Source organism: Lethenteron reissneri, chromosome 50 (assembly GCF_015708825.2).
Source record: "Lethenteron reissneri isolate LAM-NWPU_2019-01 chromosome 50, ASM1570882v1, whole genome shotgun sequence".
NCBI lineage: Eukaryota > Metazoa > Chordata > Hyperoartia > Petromyzontiformes > Petromyzontidae > Lethenteron > Lethenteron reissneri.
In genome coordinates this window covers 3365979-3385949 of record NC_083828.1, presented here as the reverse complement: position 1 = coordinate 3385949, position 19971 = coordinate 3365979, and the positions used below count along the sequence as shown (strand labels likewise).

Here is a 19971-nt window from a genome sequence, read left to right as displayed (position 1 = left end):
TTGCAAGACGAGCATTTTTTTAAAATTAATATTAATTTGATAAACGAGCGAGGTCTTGCAATACGAGTAGTACGCGTATACGCTTTGTCTGCCGAGCGTCACGTGATCACAACTGATATACGAGTGCTTTGGATTACAAACACCTTTCCGGAACGAATTATGCTCGCAATCCAAGGTTTTACTGTACTTTGTCTTGTTTATACTCCCTCGTTTGTGATATCTGTCAAGTTGGCCCCTGCTGAGATCCTGAGATCAGAATCAGAATCTTTATTTAGATGGGATGAATGCTATGGGTTGTTCTGTCATAAAATCCCATCATTTGATATTTCTTTTTGCACTTAATTTGGGCAAAATGTCAGCCATGAAAATGATAGCTATCGGTCTGGCGACTGTTGTGCAACAAACATTAGCTGCACCTCCGATTAGCACGGTTGCCTACGTACTGGTGCGAAAGAAGTTCAACATTCACACACACACACGCATGCATGCCCTGTGTAACAGGGCAGGCGGGAAAGTGCAGCCACGTGGTGTGAACAAGAAGCCACTCGGAAGAGATTTCAGCAGCGGTTCTGTGATATCTTCTTCTGCGGGCCGTTCCCTTACGCGGGGTGATGCGCTCCTCTGGGAGCGTTTTGAATGGATCCTTTGTGTCATGGCATTCCACCGTTAGAACAATCAGGATAAAGAAAAGAAAAAACTGAACTGTGAAGATTGTGCCATTGCATAGAGTACAGTCATTTTAAACTGTTGATGTTGTATAATCTGAAACGTTTTTATCACTTAAGTATAACATCAGGTACTGTTGCTCAATCAGCCTCAATTGTAATTTCAAGAGAGACAAACGATGCCACGTGCTGGCCTTGTGCACGCATTTCCCTTTGACACAGCTGGAGAATTGGCTCCTGTGAGAGCGCTCAGGTCAAGTTTATTTGTCTAACCAGGTGAGAGAGTACTTCTAGATTTGAAGCTTTCGTGACTGCAAGGATTCATACTCTTAGGTTTTTTCGGTAAAGTCACGTAGGTAAAAAAATAAAATTAAAATTAATAAAAGTAAAATAAAAAATCACGACGTTTCGGAGGCAACACAAGCTTCCGTCTTCAGGTGGAACCGTCACAGCACGATAGCTGTATCAAGTATCAAGTACAGCAATCGTGCTGTAACGGTTCCACCTGAAGACGGAAGCTTGTGTTGCCTCCGAAACGTCGTGATTTTTTATTTTACTTTTATTAATTTTATTTTTTACCTATGTGACTTTACCGAAAAAACCTAAGAGTATGAGAGAGTACTCTTTGGTTTTTTCGGTAAAATCACGTAGGTAAAAAATAAAATAAAATAAATGAAAACAACTCGCTTTCGCTACGTTGTCCCCACCTGAAGAAGGACGCTTGTGTTGCGCCCGAAACGTGATTTAATTCAGTTGTTTTCATTTATTTTATTTTTTACCTACGCGACTTTGCCGAAAAAACCAAAGAGTAGGAATCCTTGCAGTCACGAAAGCTTCAAATCTAGAATCAGGTGAGAGAGCTCCACTGGAAGTTGGGAGTTCAATTCACAGTCAGGGTTCAACTCAGCCCATTGTCCCCTGGACTCTCTGTAAATGAGTACCGCATTTTGGGAATTCATCACTGGTCATTCCTATGAAGTGTTGGGAATGTGCAGTGTCTATTATTCAACCGGGGCTACCATTTCCTCTATCGTCAACAACGCATGTTGTCCATGTGATCATACAGGTGTCTTTCGATTTAAAGCTTTCGTAACTGCAGGGATTCATCTTCTTGGTTCTTTCGGTAAAGTCTGTCATTCAGACGCTGTCTTTCCGACAGACCTGTTCTTCACCTGAGGACGGCTGCTTGCGTTGTGGCCGAAACGTCGTGAGAATTATTTTATTATGTTTTATTTTTATTATTTTATTATTTCCCTTCTACGTGACTTTACCAAAAGAACCAAGAAGATACAGGTGTCTGGTCACTCAGCGTGCTGATCGTACCACATGTGTGTCACCGCTCCCAGTTGACGGTTTCCCGATTGCCGCGCGCCACAGAACGCGCACGCGTACGTGAGCGCGGGATTCCGCGCGAAGATCGACGCCGGCGACGGGGGAGAGCGCGTGGTGACGGCGGCGTCCCTCGTGTACGGCGGCGTCGCTCCGGGGTTCGTGCACGCAGAGCGGGCCGAGCGCTTCCTCCTCGGCAAGGACGTGACCTCGGCGGCCACGCTGCAAGGTCGGAGACAGTCGCGCGCAGCCTCACGCGGCGACACACTGGCACGCGCGCACACAAGGGCACGCTCCAGTGGCTTCCTAATGTCGGAGAAGCCGCATCTGTGAGCGCGCAGTTGCACGCTTCTGGGTTTAAATTCTTGGCGTAGGTCGCCGGATGTCTGTCAGGGCCAGTGCTGACCATTACCTCGGGGCTTCGTGGTCTCCAGGTGTCCTGTTGGAGCTGGCGGATGAGCTGACGCCAAACAGTGATCCTGTGGCCGCGAGTCCCGAATACCGCAAGTCCCTGGCGCTGTCTCTCTTCTACAAGGTGCCATGACGAAGTCATCATCATCATCCATCATCATTCATCCATCATCCATCATCATCCATCATCATCCATCATCATCATCCATCATAACCGACCATCCATCATCTATCATCATCATCATCATCCATTATCATCATCATCCATCATCCATCATCATCATCCATCATCATCATCGACCATCATTCATCATCATCCATCATCATCACCGACCATCATCCATTATCATCACCGACCATCCATCATCATCAATGATATAGGATTATTATGGATAGGAGTACCCTGTACTGTAGTGGTAGTGCCTTATACCGGTAATCCCTTGCCCAAAGCAGCTGAGTAGTATTCCGGAAAATATCGAGTAATGAAATTAAAATCCAGTGTATGAGTTTGTGTATTTGTGTATGCGTGTGTGTGTGTCTGGCGAGCGGTGGTGCAGCGGTTAGCATGCTATATTACGAACCCGGCGGCCCGAGTTCGATTCCCGCTCACGGCCAACACCAGTGACGAACAATTATTTTAACCGGTCCTGGGCCTCCCTGAGTGCAGCTCAGCCTCAAATGAGTACCTGGTGCGGCGTGTAAAAACATCGCCACTGGGAAGATAAAGGCGGCCGGGCATGCTGCGAGCCACCCACCCCACCCCCTCACCTGCAGTGCCGGCCTTCATAGGCTTTACTCGCTAACAGCACTTGCCCCAAAAGTCTGTTAAGGCTACATGGTGATGGGGGGGGGAATCTTTGTCTTTGTTATTCATATTCTTAAGTTTTTTCGGTAAAGTCACGTAGGTAAAACATTAAAATTAATAAAAGTAAAATAAAATAAAAATCACGACGTTTCGGAGGCAACACAAGCTTCCGTCTTCAGGTGAAACCGTCACAGCCACGACAGCTGTATCAAGTAAATGAGAGATTGCAAGAGCTACCACTCCGTTTATATAATGGTTGGAGAGGGGGGAAGGGCCAAGTACGGCACACTTTTTATTCATATGGTAAGGTGAGGCTTAAGAGGGTGAGCTTTTGTTATGGAGAGGTACGGTTTGTGACTAAGCCTGGCCTACATAACAATAGTGTGAAAAAAGAAACAACTAAACATGGTTAAACAAGCCTGGCTGTCTATCTTTGTTGTGCGCGCGTTGGGGCAGTTCTACCTGAGCATCGCGGGCGACGACGCCGTGTCGCCGAGGAACCGCAGCGCGTGCCACGGGCTGGGACGGGCGGTGTCGAGCGGCGAGCAGACGTACGACACGCAGCCCGCCGACTACCCCCTCACGCAGCCCATCGCCAAGCTGGAGTCCTCGCTGCAGGTAGCCGTGCGGGGGAGAGTGGGTGGTGGTCCAGGGAGTGTGTTGGTGGTGGTGGTGCAGGGTGAGTGGGGTGGTGGTGCAGGGCCAGTGGGGTGGTGGTGCAGGGTGAGTGGTGGTGGTGGTGGTGGAGGGAGAGTGGTGGTGGTGCAGGGTGAGTGGTGTGGTGGTGCACGGAGTGTGGTGTGGTGGTGGTGCAGGGAGTGTGGTGTGGTGGTGGTGGTGCAGGGAATGTGGTGTAGTTGTGCACGTACCGCACGCACCGCACGCACTGCACGGAGTGATCGACCGCGTCAACCTGTCATTGACGAGTGTGTTTAGCGCTTTCAATAAGATATCATTAATACGTCTTGTCACCGATATATTGTCACTGCGTGTTATTTCTCACGCCTTTTTCTTACTTTTATTGTAATTTGTTGTCTTTATTCTGTACAACGCTCTGAAACCTCTTTGTGGTCTTTTTGCGCTACGTACATTTTTAAAATAAATACAAATAAATTCGGGGTCCTCGCCTCGGTGATCGGCTCCAGAACTCGTCGCATTCGCCAATAGCCCCGTGCGTGCGCACGTGTGTGTGTGCCATTTAGCCTCAAATGAGTACCTGGCGTGGTGTGTAGATATTGCCACCAGGGAGACATGCTGGACACCCACCCCCTCTTGTTCCGTGTTGGCCTTCATAGGTGCTTCCCCTACAGCAACTTGCCCCAACAATTCTGTCATGCGGTATATGTTTGTTTGTTGAACTTCTTTCGCGACGTACGTAGCCAACTGTGCTAATCGGAGGTGCGGGGGAAGGACGACGAACTAAACGTAAAAAGCAGTTCTAACGAAGTGGGTTTTCAATATAGACGACTTAAAAGTTGAGTAGCTCCAGTGGCTTCATTAATATCGGAAGGAAGAACATTCCAGATGGTCGCGGAAGCGCATCAGAAAGCGCATCAAGCTCAGGACGTATTTACAATTTCTGAAGATGTACGCAAGCGATGTGCGATTGTTTACACCGAAGCTAGCGGAGCGAACCGAGCTGTGCAAATGACCCATCACGAATGAGAAGCGGTAGAAACGAGACGGCAAAAAAACGAGACAGAAACGGAGGGATTGTTGGATTGAACCCTGACCCCAGATCGTGATAACTCGTCAAGTTGCTGCCAGAGGGGGCAGTGCAGCAGTGTCCTGAGTTGGAACACAATTGGCGGTACAAAATATCGTCAACGTCGGTGAAGAAACACTGGGGGCGTAGAAACCTTGTCAGTGCAATGCACACAAAAAGTCGACAGAGGGCGCCAGTGTGTCAGGCAGCGACACAGCCTGGATGTTTGTTGAACTTCGAAAAATGTTTTTCTTTCTCAACCCTCCGTAGCCAACCGTTGCTGATCGGAGGTGCAGCCGCGGTTTGATGGGGTGACACAGGGTGACTTAAGCGTCGTGGGTGATGCCCATCTTACTGAGGGCACTGGGATCACACGTTCGACAGCGTACTGGGCGCATGGCTGACAATGCCACCGTGTATTCATCTGAAACAAAAACATTTCGAGCAGGACTCAGTTTTGCCCACTTTCCTTCAAGCAAATTCAAGTTTTGGCGAACAGCCTGCTACGTCATCACCGGTTCTTCGCCCCGTGCGTTGAGCTCGGCAGGATTGTTAAAGGACAAAGTGTCGCAGGGTTAGGGTTAGACTTTGTACGAATGAAGCCAAATTAGGCGCACGGTCGTCGATTTACTCAGTTTGAATGGGTATTTTAGTTTGGAAAAATCTTACACTCAAAAATGTTAATTTACGGCTAGCAATCCACTGCTGCATCCAGTGCCATGTTTCACCGCACTGATTATTGCGGGTTGTTGCTGGAACACCTGAGCCCGGTTTAGGTATCACTCGCCACTGGTGTTCGCTGTGGGTCGAGAATCCAAGTCGGGTTTCTGGGCTCACAGTGGCGGTGTGCTCCTCTTCACCGTAATCCTTTATTTACCCAGGAGAGCCTCACGGAGCCTTGAGGTTCTTACGGTATCGGGATTATTTGGCCATTTACCTAATGGGTTTTCTCCATGCTAGGAGGCCGAAATCGTTGAGAGCAATCCAAAGCGTAAGAGGGAATGTAACTCTTTAGATGTCTCGATTTAAAGCTTTCGTGACTGCAGGGATTCATCTTCTTGGTTCTTTCGGTAAAGTCACGTAGAATGGAAATAATAAAATAATAAAAATAAAACATAATAAAATAATTCTCACGACGTTTCGGCCACAACGCAAGCAGCCGTCCTCAGGTGAAGAACAGGTCTGTCATTCAGCCGTCCTCAGGTGAAGAACAGGTCTGTCATTCAGCCGTCCTCAGGTGAAGAACAGGTCTGTCATTCAGACTCTGTCTTCTCGACAGACCTGTTCTTCACCTGAGGACGGCTGCTTGCGTTGCGGCCGAAACGTCGTGAGCATTATTTTATTATGTTTTATTTTTATTATTTACATTCTACGTGACTTTACCGAAAGAACCAAGAAGATCTTTAGATGTCCACGAGGAACCAGTTTTTTCCTGCGCTGGAATCTTCTGGCCAAACCACATCGCAGCAAGCGCTTCAACGTTACGTCGGATAACATGACAACCCACAGCCAATGTACTTATCTATGAGATAATCATTTTTTTTTTTTACTTATGTCTATTAAACAAAATCCTGGCGTTTTATAGCTTTTCTAGTCAATCAATTGCAATTTCAATAATGAACGCCACACTTAATTTGCTGATTTTGGACGTTTCGTCAGCACGCTCCCTAATATAGCCGGGTGGTGGACTTTGCCTTTAAATCCTGGTCAGGTTCGGCTCGGCTCATCATCTCTATTGAGCTACAAAAATGAGTACCACTTAGTGGGAAGTCTATGGCGATTGTACAATGGAGAGACTGGCCCCCGCCATTGGAAGTGTGGAATTTCCATCCCTAGCAACAGGGCTACCTAAGAGAGATAACACTGGTCAACAAAAAAAAAAATTTCTGGCCTGGACTTTTGCAGGGTGCTGATTCCAAATCTGATCTCAGATTTGCTTTATCACATCTCATTTTTATGCTATCGGCATACTCCATTTTCATTGATTTTACCCGAAATTAACTCTTGTCACTTATGATTGCAAGTTGTTGCGAGTCAGTGACTGCTTTAGTGTTAAAATATGGTGCTGTATTTTTAGGATAGTGTGTTTATAATATAATTTTATATAGATATCCACATTTATTTTATATTTTTCTTCTGCAGTTTTAATTGAAAATGCAATATTTGATATCTCAAAAACCTGATGTGATAGACACAAACTGATGCCAGATTTGGAATCAGCACCCCAAAATTACCTTATAACCGTTGGAATACCTAATGCCAGAAAAAGTGTGTTGACCAGTGTAATCAACTTAAACGATTTAACCATGAAAGATAAGAGGGATTTTAATTTGGACGTTTCTCGATGTAAACATTCAAACGACAGGGCGATAGGACACAGGACGAACAGTGCACATCTCTGATTTTTCTTTTATCTACCATGTAAGGCACCACTGAGCTACACAGCCCTTTTTCAGAAGCGACCTGGCCACAAATGATAGCCCAACGAGAAGTGGCTTATCACGTGGAAATGTATAGCAGCCAAATACCCCAAACGCGCGTTTCTAAATGTGGAGGGAAAAACCGGAGAACATGAAGAAAAATCTACGCGACCACGGGGAGAACATGCAAGCTCCAAACATACAGGCCTCAACATCTCAACTCTCAATTGAACAGATTGGACACTTTGACTACACTTGACTCTATACATAAACAAACAAGCCCTAGCAACCGTGTGTTTTTGCAGCTTGCTGTCATGCACTCTTCTCAGGCAGTAGTGGAAACACACACATTGCTGCAAATACAGACCCATTGCTAATGTGTTCCTAGTGTTCCCAGCCCTTTGGAAGAAGGGGGTACAAAATAAAAATGACTGACCTCACGGTTACAGGGGGCATTAATTTCTGGCAGACATCAGTCACTTAGTTGCAGCAGGCCCGCGTTTTCTTAGAGTTCACGATTGCCGAGGGTGGAAGTGTGAAGACAGCTGTGTCCTGTCGTTTATGTTCAGTGGATTTTATTATTTTTATTTAGCGTTTTTGCGAGCAAGGCACGGGGGTTTGGGAGCCTCTGAAACAAAATGAAAAAAAAACTTAAACGGCTTCCATCTGTGAACTCCCTGCGCCTGCGACATTAGGTGGGAAAATCTTTATTTTTATTTTTCTCCTCCTCCTCCACTCCCTATTCCTCTCTTGTCGATTGCAACAAGAACAAAACATATTCGCCATCCAGCCCCCACAAGCCCATCCCCGTGCAGCTCCTGAGAAAGCCCTCCTAGTTTCCTGACGGAGGGGCTGGGGGGGTATGCTGCGCGTAGGAAACCTTGGACGCGTTGGAGGACGTGTTCAAGGAATAATTTGCGTTGCCAAATCGATTTAGCGTTTAGATGTAACACGCTCGCCCGCCAGTTAAAAAAAAAACCCGAACCCCACTTTTCCACACTGTCCGCAGCAAGTTATTGGTGGTGGAGGTCCGTGGGTGAGGTTTGACGTCTTGACTATGTAGCCATGAATCATGCCCCCCTTTAAAGAACCGAGCGCCTTAATTGGAAACACGTATTGCTAGTCATTGGAGCCCGCCTCTCGGCGTGGAGGTGTTTAGACAGCTCTGTGCGTGAGCCCTCGCGCGGCAAGAGCTGGGTTAGATTCATAGTCAGGGTTAGTTGAAGCTCGGTTTCTCTTCGCTAGTTCCTTCTTTAGCGGGGGGGGGGGGGTCACGTTAATTTCTCATTCTGAATGTCATTTCAGTCACAGTGTTGCGTGCGCACGTGTTAGAAGGAGTTCGGGTTGCAGCAGAAGGCGGATTTAATTAGGTCTAGCGATCCCACAGAGTGCCGTCTCTACTTAATAAAAAAAAAGTTTGAAGACAAGCAGATTTTCCAGCCACTTACTCCACTAGTTCTCTCAGGATATTTCACGCTTTTTTTTTTAACGGGCCGTAAAAAATGTAGCACCGTTTCATCAAACACAAATGACGAATTGGATTGTTTATTTTCGTCAACAACGTATTGCTATGATAATTATTGCCGTAAATTATTTTTTGCTTTCATTCATATTTGTTTGGGCCACATTTTGTAAAGTTTTGCAAACAAGCAGACTTGCCGAATCCATTTTTTCTTTCTTCCCAGCTCCCAGAAAAGCTCCACAGCTGTTGCAAGCTGCCGGCCAAACGTAACGTCTGAGGCCGGAAAATCCATTTAGGCCGCGGCCAAATATTTTTTTTTAAACGTAAATATGCGTCTGGATCTAGATGAGCTCCCTAATTACAAGGCCTGTCACTGTGGATGTGGCCCCACGTGGGTAGCCTTAAACATCCAGTTGTGCCTTCCAAAAAAAGAAATCAAGTAACTAGCTTGAATAGACTTTCAGAAATTAAATCAAGAAATAGCTGGTGAGCGTTGCCCATGTAAAGAATTTAGCAAAACCTAAAAATGGAGGAATAAGCTGGGCATTAAGACCGCGTGATCACGCTTCGCCTACACAACCACGCGCCGTATGGCCCCGATATAAAAATGGCGGTGGAGGAAAGGTGTTTTGTTAAGTTAAAATAGTAAAAACATTAAAAAGTAAAATAAAATAAAAATCACGACGTTTCGGAGGCAACAGGTGGTACCGTCACAGCCACGACAGCTGTATCAAGTAAATGAGAGATTGCAGGAGCTACCACTCCGTTTATATAATGGTTGGAGAAGGTGGTGGGGCAAGGGCCGCATGCTTATTATTAATATGGTAAGGTGAGGCTTAAGACTAAGAATAGACTGCATAACAAAGGCTCGTGACTTTACCGAAAAAAACCTAAGAATATGAATCATTGCAATCACGAAAGCTTCAAATCTAGAATTAAAATAGTAAATTATTTGTTGATTGCTCTGGTGAGTTAGGGCCATGGTGCAGTGCAACTAACTGTCCAACACAGGAATAGTCAGAGTCAACTGGGAGCACTAAATGACTCACTGATCCAAACTAGTGCCAACTAAAATAAAAAAAGAGCATTTTTGCTTTTGCCCTTGGCCGTATTATCCGGATTACGGGACGCTCCAGAAAGCAAGACGTTTCGCAAACTCGTGCCTAGTGCCAATAAAGTGATACAAATCTGGCCGCACCCGGGCCCGCCCACAGCCACCAGGTTGAAAGACGCACCCCCAAGTCTTTTTTGCTCTAAAAATGCAGGGGGGAAAACGTGAGTCTTCTGATGTGGATAATGCAGTTCGTACAGAGAGACCAATATTCCATCCCCGGAGCTCCTGCAAACGGCAGATCCACACGACGTCATCGATTAACTTGGAAATTACAGTGGCTGCTTTTTCCTGACCGCTGCTAGCCTTGAATAGGCTGTACCTAAGGACGGCTGCTTGTGTTGTGGCCGAAACGTCGTGAGAATTTTTATTTTATTTTGTTTTATTTTTATTATTTTATTATTTCCCTTCTACGTGACTTTACCGAAAGAACCAAGAAGACGCTGCTAGCCTGTCCTACAAAACACACGAGGCCTTGCTGTCTGTGGTAGTTGCCGTTGATTGTGTGACTTGCTCTTCACGCTATACACCATCACGTGTGAATTCAGAGCGTTGAGGCATTGATGCTCATCTCCCATTAACAGCCCTGAGCCAGTGGTGGAAATGCATGCATTTTAAAATGAAACTTCTTTTTTATTTGACCAGGTAAGGCCCACTGAGCTCTCTTTCAAACGCGACGTGGCCACAAATTATAGCTCGGCGATAGTGGCTTATTGTCGCGTGGAAATTTATAGCAGCCATTTTCTCTAAACGCTTGTTGTTGATTATAAATGTAGAGCGAAAAACCAGAGGACCCGGGGAAAAATCCACCCGGCCACGGGGAGAGCACGCAAACTCCAAATGTGCAGTAGGCGTCAGGGTCGGGATCGACAACACGACCTCCTGCACACCAGGCAAGATAGTTAACATCTCGCCACCGTGGCGCCCATTCCTGTGGGGGGGGGGGGGGGGGTGGCAGTTCTATGCATTGGATAGTCACTGCTGACTTCCCCACAAACATTAATTTTTATCGACCCTGGAGGGATGATGGGCTGAGTCAACCCTTATCCAGGATTCGAACTTGTAACGTTTGGATTGTGAGCTGCTCGCTCTACCACTGGGCCACGTGGCCCGTTTTGGTGAAAAGCGAAGCTGCGTCTGGTTCTTTCGTGCAGCTGTCGCGTGGCCAGTCTCAGACCATCACGTTCGCTGCACTTGGGAGCCCGATTTCATTTCGGGTGGGAAGCCGGGACTGGAACCCAGCATTCTGGGCGGTGCTGGCTCTGTTCCCTGACCCCGCGTGGTGTCGGGTTAATTCCCCGAGCCACCCGACCACCTCCTGGAGCTGATTTTTGTTGAGCTACGATCACCTCCGTCTGCATGGCGGAAAACGTTTAGTGGTGGGGTAAAGTGTCGGTAACCACATGCCTTTGCAACCAATCTGGTCGACAGTTATACAGCAGAACCCCTCTTAACGACCACCGCTGTTAACGACTAACCGCTTCACGACGGGCCTCCATAGAGCCCAATGTGTAGTGTATAGTGTAGTGTATAGTAGTGTATAGTAGTGTATAGTGTAGTGTATAGTAGTGTAATATATAGTAGTGTATAGTAGTGTATAGTGTAGTGTATAGTAGTGTAGTGTATAGTGTAGTGTATAGTAGTGTAGTGTATAGTAGTGTGTAATGTAGTGTAGTAGTGTATAGTGTAGTGTATAGTAATGTAGTGTATAGTAGTGTAGTGTATAGTAGTGTAATATATAGTAGTGTATAGTAGTGTATAGTGTAGTGTATAGTAGTGTAGTGTATAGTAGTGTAGTGTATAGTGTAGTGTATAGTAGTGTATAGTGGTGTAGTGTATAGTATATAGTAGTGTGGTGCCTCCATAGAGCCCAATGGGTTTGCTTACCGACCATTCCCTTGTTAACGACGGATGTTGTGGGTGCAGTTAATATGAATTAGTGCATTGATTATCCACGTTTACTTTAATATTATGCGTTCATAATGTTAGTATCTTCATGTGTTAATATCCATTGTTTAAATATTATAAAGTAGGTTTTTTAGGTGAAAAAGGGTAACTTTCGGAACGAATGAAGCCTTTAACGTGTAGTTCCTAATTTTCGCTTAACGACCAGTTTCATAGAACCAATCACTGTCGTTAAGAGGGCTTCTACTGTATGTTACAATAATAATAATGTTTTGTAGTTCTTTGTCAATCCACTGCTGGATGAAGGCCTTGGCCATGTTGTGTCAGTCATGGTGGGTTATTGACCATACTTCACCACTCTGATCGGTGTGGGTTGCTAAAAGGGAGGGGAGCCAGGACCGTTGCATATATCACCACCGTAGTTAGCTGTGATAGGTGGTCAAACTCAGGTGAATGAGTTCATATTGCAGTGTGCTAACCACAGCACCAGCACTCCCCGCGTATTATGCGTTGTTGTTATTAAAGTGCAATTACATCGTTACGGGTAAAGCTGTTATTTTAATAGGCAGTAGTTTTTGGTATTTTTGTACCCTTTACATTAAACATGAAGAGACAGACGTACATTGACACACACAGACAGACAGATACACGGACAGAATGATAGAAAGATACCTGAATGGAAAGCAAAGCTGGCATGAGACAGGGAGGTTAGACAAAGTAACGGGAAGGAAACTAGGCAGACAGACAAGAGGCGAGCATAGGGGATGACGTACAGATAAAAAAGCAGACAAAATTAATGTTCGGAGTGCTAGGCGGTCAAGTTGAACATGCTGATTTATTTAAAATAGACGATTGGACTCTTAATAATACAAAACAGACTTCCAATAACTCTGCAAGTATTTGATGTGAGAGCTTTGCTCCCTTTTAGACGAATGTGTAATTTCCACCCACCACCCCGTGTCTATCTGATGGGACAGTCACGTTACAAAAATGTCATCCAACCGTACAAGCGGCAATTCATATTATGACTCTTTCGTGATTTTGAAACTAACGGAAAAAAAAATCCTCTGAGTTTTTTCCTCCTCACATGCGTGGGGTGTTCTCTCTGGCAATTCAGTTTTTTCTTCCACATGCGGAACGTTTTTTTGAGTAACGCTCCGAGCAGCCCCCCCAAAATTTTTTAAAATCCTCCGCAGGTCGTGAGACTCGGTGTGCCTTTGCCGTACAATTCAAGTGCGCGATGAGCGCTATCGTGGCGAGAGGAACAGAACCCGGGATGGTGCCTACAATAACCACGACACCACCCCGTAACTCATACACAAAGACACACAAGCACGCACAAAACGCATTAGCCGTTCTGGCAAAGAGTTTTTCCTTTTAAATGGCCAGAGGAAGTGAAGCTGAAATTCCCCCACAGTACAGTTGTTGGTCTTGGAAACCCTGATGACAATTGGCTCGAGGTATAAAGACCTTTTTATTTATGCACGTTTAAATTATTTTCCAGGGAAAAGGGGGGGGGGTGAAGGAATAAAATGAAATAACGCGCGTTCCTACTGTACGCCCCTTCCCAACGCCATGTGGCTGCGCGTGCGATTAATCTCAGACGGCACGCTGACTTAAAAGTCCGCGACTATTTAATCCAGATGCACGCTGTCGTGGTCCGGGCGGGGCGGGGGGGAGACGGTAATTTTTCGCCCCCCACCCACCCATGTTTCTTAACAACCCCCCCCCTCCTCCTCCCTCGGTTTAGCGAGCACCTCTTAAGTCACGGAGGTAATTTTTTTTTTTATAAAAGTAAAATAAAAATCACGTTTCGGAGGCAACACCAAGCTTCCGTGTTGCCTCCGAAACGTCGTGATTTTTTATTTTACTTTTATTAATTTTATTTTTTACCTACGTGACTTTACCGAAAAAACCTTAGAGTATGAATCCTTGCAGTCACGAAAGCTTCAAATCTAGAACCTCTTAAGGATGTCGCGGCACACAACGGGAGGTGGCTTGTTCGCATTCGCCCACCCGGCATTGATGTTGAAATCCGGCATAAGGTACTAGTTTAAAACGTTGGAGGGGGTTGAGGGGCCCAAGGACAGGCCCGTATACCACTTCCCACCGCTGATTTTATCCGTAGCTGAGAACCGGGTCACTGAGACCGGCGCGCAGTGCGTGACAAACCACGGCACCACCGCTCCCCCGGCACCGAACGTGATCAACTGCACGTGCGCTCGCACGCACACACAAGCGCGTGTAACGCCGTCATCTATCGGATGCTCGGATGAAAGCTTCCCCACGCCGTCGCGATGCTTCTGGTCCACATAATGAAAAGTCAAAACCAAAAAAAGCCGAAATGTCTCCATGTTCACGTGGTCATTCCGTTGTTGGCCATCTCGGTTTGGAGGCTTGGAGCGTGGCAAGCCGGCTCAGCGGTGACCGTGGGCGCCACTCGGCAACTCAGTGTTGACCTTACAAGTGGCGACTTCCATCCGTTACAGTGAAGCAACTGGGGAGCGGTGGGGCAGTGGTTAGCACGCTGCGCTGTGAGCGAGGCGACTCGATTTCAATGTCCCAACCGTGGCCTGGACCCCCCTCTCCTGCACCTTCACCAACCTGCGCTGACCAGCGTGGTGAAGTATGGTCAAACAACCCCACATGACCGACACGGCATGGGGACGCTTTTATCCAAAGGTGGATCGGCAAGGGGTTGTGAATTCTTGTAATTAATAATTACTATCAAGTTAGCAACTCAGCGGATTGAATCAAGTCGATATAATTATTTAAACACGTGGCGACTTGCTGGCACAAACATACCACCCAAAGCGCCATCGCATTAATACCCACAAACATTATTGAGGGAAGACTGTGTGTTATCTCGGTGTGGTCTCGGACTGTTTTAGGAGGACGTGGGTTCGATCTCGACCCTGACGCCTGTACATTTGGAGTTTGCGTGATTCTCTCTCACCGTGGTCATGGGGATTTTCCTTTGGGTCCTCTGATTTTTCTCTCCACATTCAGAATCAACATCAAGCGTTCATAGTATTTGACTGCTCTAGATTTCAACGGGAAAAAAGAGAACTATAGCTCAGTGGGCCTTACCTGGTAAAATAAATATAGCTTAGTATAAATTTTGATTTAAAGCTTTCGTGACTGCAGGGATTCATATTATTGGTTCTTTCAGTAAAGGCACGTAGAAGGGAAATAATAAAATAATATAAATATCCAGGTCCTTAGTATAGTTTTATTATTATAATTGCTTGATAATTGCGACTTAACTTTTTCTCGCTTTTCCACTCCTATTATTTTTGTTGTTGTTGCATTGTCTGCTGTTGTAACTTCCTGCGGTCCAAATAAAGATTCCGATGAATCTGAAATGTAAAAATATACCCTTCTACATACACTGTGCAAAGAGAGAAAAATTTGAGAACAGAAAATTTTACTATTTATAGTATCATGATGCCTCCCGACCAGCAAGGTGCCGCTTTGAGAATGTATGCGCAGGCTGATTTGAATTCTCGCAGAGCGAGCGCTTGGCAGGGGTGAATTTTTTGCCGGAGTGAGTTGAGAGCGGTTGGTTTTTTTGTGTGTGTGTTTTTTTGTTCTGTTCTGTCCCCACCTAGCCGGGGGTTTTTTCTTTGAGGCTGCGCGATTTCTGGAAACTCTCCCGCGAGCTCCCCGGGCTCCCGGCCAGCGCGTGAGCGATTGAGCGGGCCGCGTCAAATAAGCATTCATTCAACGCCCCCGTGTGACCCCCGACCCCACCCCCACGCCTCACCCCCCCACCTCCCTCCCCACCCAACGCCTCCCCACGCCTCCACTGCGATGAGCTGTCACGGTCCTTCCCGTGATGAGCCTTCAAGAGTCCTTCATCCTGGATCGACACGCAGAGCTATTCTGTGTATGCAAATTGATAATCGTAATGTAATTGACACACCCTTTGTCAATGCAAGGCCTCCCCCCCCCCACTGTGTCTGTCATGGGGGTTGTTTGTCCATACGTCACCGCGCTAGTGAGCGTGGAGTGGTGTAGGGGGGAAGGTGGGGGGGGCGGAAAGGCGTGGTTCAGATACCAGTCGACACCGAAGTTAACCGCGGCCGGTAATTGAACTCTGTTCGTCGAATCCGCAAGTGTTGTGTGCTAACCACTGCGCCACCTCTCCGCCCTCTGCACGTGTCTCTCATTGCATTGCGAGTGCTCGGTGCGTGGCACTCGGTGCGTGGCGCTGTGGTCGGAGCGCTTCGTTTGAAATTGAGTTTATTCATATCTTGGTCGGGCAGTCAACTTGCCAATTTCCCCCCCCCCTCCTCCAATCCTCGGGTCAATAAAGGTCAGCGGGAATCGGTGCATGGAGAGACTGGACTCCACCACGGTAATGTGGAATGGCTGCCACTGGCTCAGGGCCGTCGGTGGAGATGAGCGACCATCCCATGCTCAGGCAGGAGGCCCTGACTCAGGGTTCTGTAGTTTGCCGTGTGAGGGTGCGCGTGCGTGCGTGCATGCGGAGCGAAGTGGCGTTTCGAGGATTCAAAATCCTGCCACAGCTCTTTTGACCGTGAGGAAGCCATGCTGATGGGTCTGCCAGCCGGCTGAATGTGCATTGCGGGGTCTTCATCCCGCAGCAGTTCGCCGAACGCGACTTACATCTGCGACGTCAGGGGCCTCGGGAGAACTTTGCTGTAACACGGTGTCGCAAGTTGGTTGACTCCACGCACCCTCACGGCTCGAGCGTTGTGCCTTCGCTCGTGGCTGTGATCCCGGCGCGTTGGAGGCGAGGTTTCGGTGGATCGTGCGGTTCCGTGAAACTTCCCGGCCCTGCTGCACCGCGCGGTGTCCGGGAAAAGTAAATGGCGGCTACAGCAATTGGATTCTTGAATCTATTGGTGTGGACCTCGTATAGCGCCATTGGGCTTCATTTGGATGCTCCAGTTTCTCCCGACATTACAAGCGCTTATTAGCGGAATCGGCCCGACGGCTCAACTCGGGACTCTTGAAAAAGACCCTTGAGACCCAGAAAGGATTTCCTGTGTAAATAAATAAATAGTATTCTATGCGTTCCATATCTCCTAACATTTAAATGGTCATTCTGGCTCGACTGAGAACACATTTGTCCGTATCTAGGACGGGCAGGGTCAACCAAAAAGTTGCAGCAGCAAACCGTACAAAAAATCCATACACGGATAACAACAACAACAACCGCCATTCGCCACTAAGTGGCGGTGACGTCACCACGACGCTTGTGCCAGGCTATGTGCACCTTGAGGCCACGTGAAGTGTTGAACGCCCGGTGGCAGGAGGCCACGGGGCAGACCCAGGTGCTGACTGAGATGAGTGGCTGATGCACCACCTGTGCCCCCGACTGTGCCAACTTGCTGTGCTTTAGCCACCCGGTGCTCCGCTCGTTGTTGTGAGCGACTGCCTCCAACTGTCATGGCAAAACAACCCCCTACCTCCTCGTGGTGCCGGACGGGCAACGTTGTCGTGGACAGTGCCGTGGGGGGAGAGCCAATTCCGATTGGCCTTTCCCCTCGGGGCATTTGTAGCCACCACAACAGCTAAATGGGGGGCTCTGGACGGGTGCGAGGGGCTAGTAACCCCTCCACCTTCAATACATTACCACTAAACCACGTCTAAGATATCATACACGGATATACACGTACATACATCCACGCATGCCAGAGACCAACATGAAGATGTGGCAGCAATCCGTAGTTGTAACGTGCTGACCCGACCCTACTGGACAACTTTAAAAATTAACCCGTGAAAACAAAGTTTTTCACTATAAATCCTTTATATGCGTGGCATCGGTTTTATTTTATTATTCATTTCTGTTTTTCTTGAGTAAGAGTTTCATTTTGATGACATTGGTATTTTAAATTAAATATGAAAAAAATAATTTCCTAAAAAGTGGAAAATTTGGGGAATTTTTTTTCACGAAAATAAATTGTCACGCACAACGAGCCTGTGTGCAAAATGTCAGCTCGATTGGATCACGGGAAGTGGGTTAAAAAACGACCGAAATATTTGCACGGTCGTAAGCGCGCAAGCAAGCAAGCAAGTGAACTTAATATAAAGGATTTATAAAAGAGCTTCACAGCTCGTCGGATTCCTCCTGCAATCTAAACGGGGATTCTCATTCCTGTGGTTGTCAGTCGTCTGCGTTGCTCCAGGATCGTACCGTTGCCATTGCCAGCGCCCAAGCTCTTAAGAATTGGCGGCCACCTTTAAAAAAGAAAATCAACAAAAAACTTTTTTTTGTCTGTGTGTTCCGAGGCTTTGATAAATGTCCACTCGTCATTGGCCACGAAGCAACACTGTCCCGGTGGACAACGTCGTCTTCTAATGGGTTTCGTGGGGGGGGGAAATTCGTGAGACCGTCGGTTCGGAGCCGCGAGCGGCACCGCCTTGCCTCTTCATAAAAGTGAAAGGGGAAATGCACTCCTCAATGTGGTGGGGGGGGGGGGGTAAGAGTGCGCACCCATCGTAGACAAGGAGAGGTTTTTTTTTCTTCGCCGTGGCTACTACCGCCGCCACTCCCGCCACCCCCCCTCCGATCTTCCCCTTTGGCTGGGGGAACGACCGTCCGCCAGCGGCGCGCCCGTAAATGTTCGTGCCAAGCCAGCAGCATCGCTGACCTAGTTTCCATTATAGGCTTGGCTTGCGGAGAGCGAGTGAGTGAGTGTGGCGGGGCTGGGAGGGGGGGAGGAGGTTCATTTGCTGCAGAATCCACGGGCCCACGCTCCTATTCATTCACTCCGAGCTCCTGAAGTTTTCCTGAACACAGACACACACGCATACAAACTGGAGAGAAAATTGCGGTCTTTATTTAGTTTAAAGGCTAGCCTGTGGGCGAGGATGGAATAAAAGCAAATAATTTAATATATATAACTGCGGTTCCATGTAAAGATTCTGTGAGGGCCCACAAAAGGAGTCTTTTTTTTATTAATATTTGCGTGAATTTGACGTGTGACTGTATTGTAGCGCCACATGTGCAGCAGTGAAAAATAATAACTCGCGTAGTGTGCTCTGCGTGACTGGACAAATGCGCGTGTACCGGCTGCGGTTTACACTGCGGTTTACACTCATGATACAGCTATCGTGCTGTGACGGTTCCACCTGAAGACGGAGGCTTGTGTTGCCTCCGAAACGTCGTGATTTTAATTTAATTTAAATTTTTTACCTACGTGACTTTACCGAAAAAACCCAAGAATACTCATACCTCGATCTACGTCTACCCCCTCTTTACGTCGTTTCGCGAATACGTTAAGTCGCTTTATTATTAAGACCCGCTAACAGTGATCTGCGTGTCCTCAACACCCCCTCCCACACACACTCTCACGTCGCTGGCAGCATCATCGTCCGTTCCTTTCTCGTCATCCGTCGCCTCTCCGCCTTTGCCTCAACCACCTACCCTGCGCACGGAACGACTTTGCGCCGCACTCAACCGCGCGGTTGAGTGCGGCGTTTTTTCACGTACCGTGTTTTGGTGATTGGGACAAAATCGCTTTGATTTACGCCTCTTCGATATTGGTCGTCGCAACTTTCAGGAGCGCATCGGACGACGTGTACCGCGGTATTACCATGCGTGTTCAGTTCGTTGTCCTCCCCCCGCACCTACGTACGGTGCGAAAGAAGTTCAACGTGCATGCATGGTGGCGCACACCAGTGCTCCTCATAGTCGAGGGTTGATGGATCACTCAAGAGGTTTGTAAAGCTCCCAAAAATATAATCTGGGCTGCAAGGTGGCCACGTGATGGCAGCACAGCAAGTGAGTTCGCGAACACGGTCTCTGTAGACCTTAGTTATATCCCCTAGCAAGCGTGGGCTTTTGCCGCCGGGTGCTCACGTTTCCTTGCACGTGCAAGAGACGCCTTAACCCTTTCCCGTGTCCGAGGCGTCTGCAAGTTGCATGGTGGGTATCCCGTTGACCGCTGAATCTCGGAACGCGCAAACGACTCAGCGTTAATGTTTATTAGAGAGGTGTAGCGCCGTTGTTTTAAAATACGTTGTTACTCACCGCAGAGAACTGTAGCCACACGACTGCATTCTGTGATAGCCGGCACCACACTGTGCCACACGCCCTCCCGCAAGACCTTGTACGGTGTTTTTCTGCAATATTTTGCTGTCTTTTCTTGGATTTTCTGTTTGCACTTAGTCACATATTCACTTG

The 19971-nt window shown here is 47.5% G+C and overlaps 1 protein-coding gene across 1 annotated transcript in view; it reads left to right on the top strand.

The window, feature by feature from the left end:
* Nucleotides 1-19971, top strand: part of LOC133355247 (xanthine dehydrogenase-like) — an 85933-nt gene that overhangs the window by 20119 nt on the left and 45843 nt on the right. Inside the window, 3 exon segments of the mRNA XM_061572627.1 lie at nucleotides 2043-2223; nucleotides 2429-2529; nucleotides 3667-3828. Coding sequence (XP_061428611.1) covers nucleotides 2043-2223; nucleotides 2429-2529; nucleotides 3667-3828 — 444 coding nt within the window.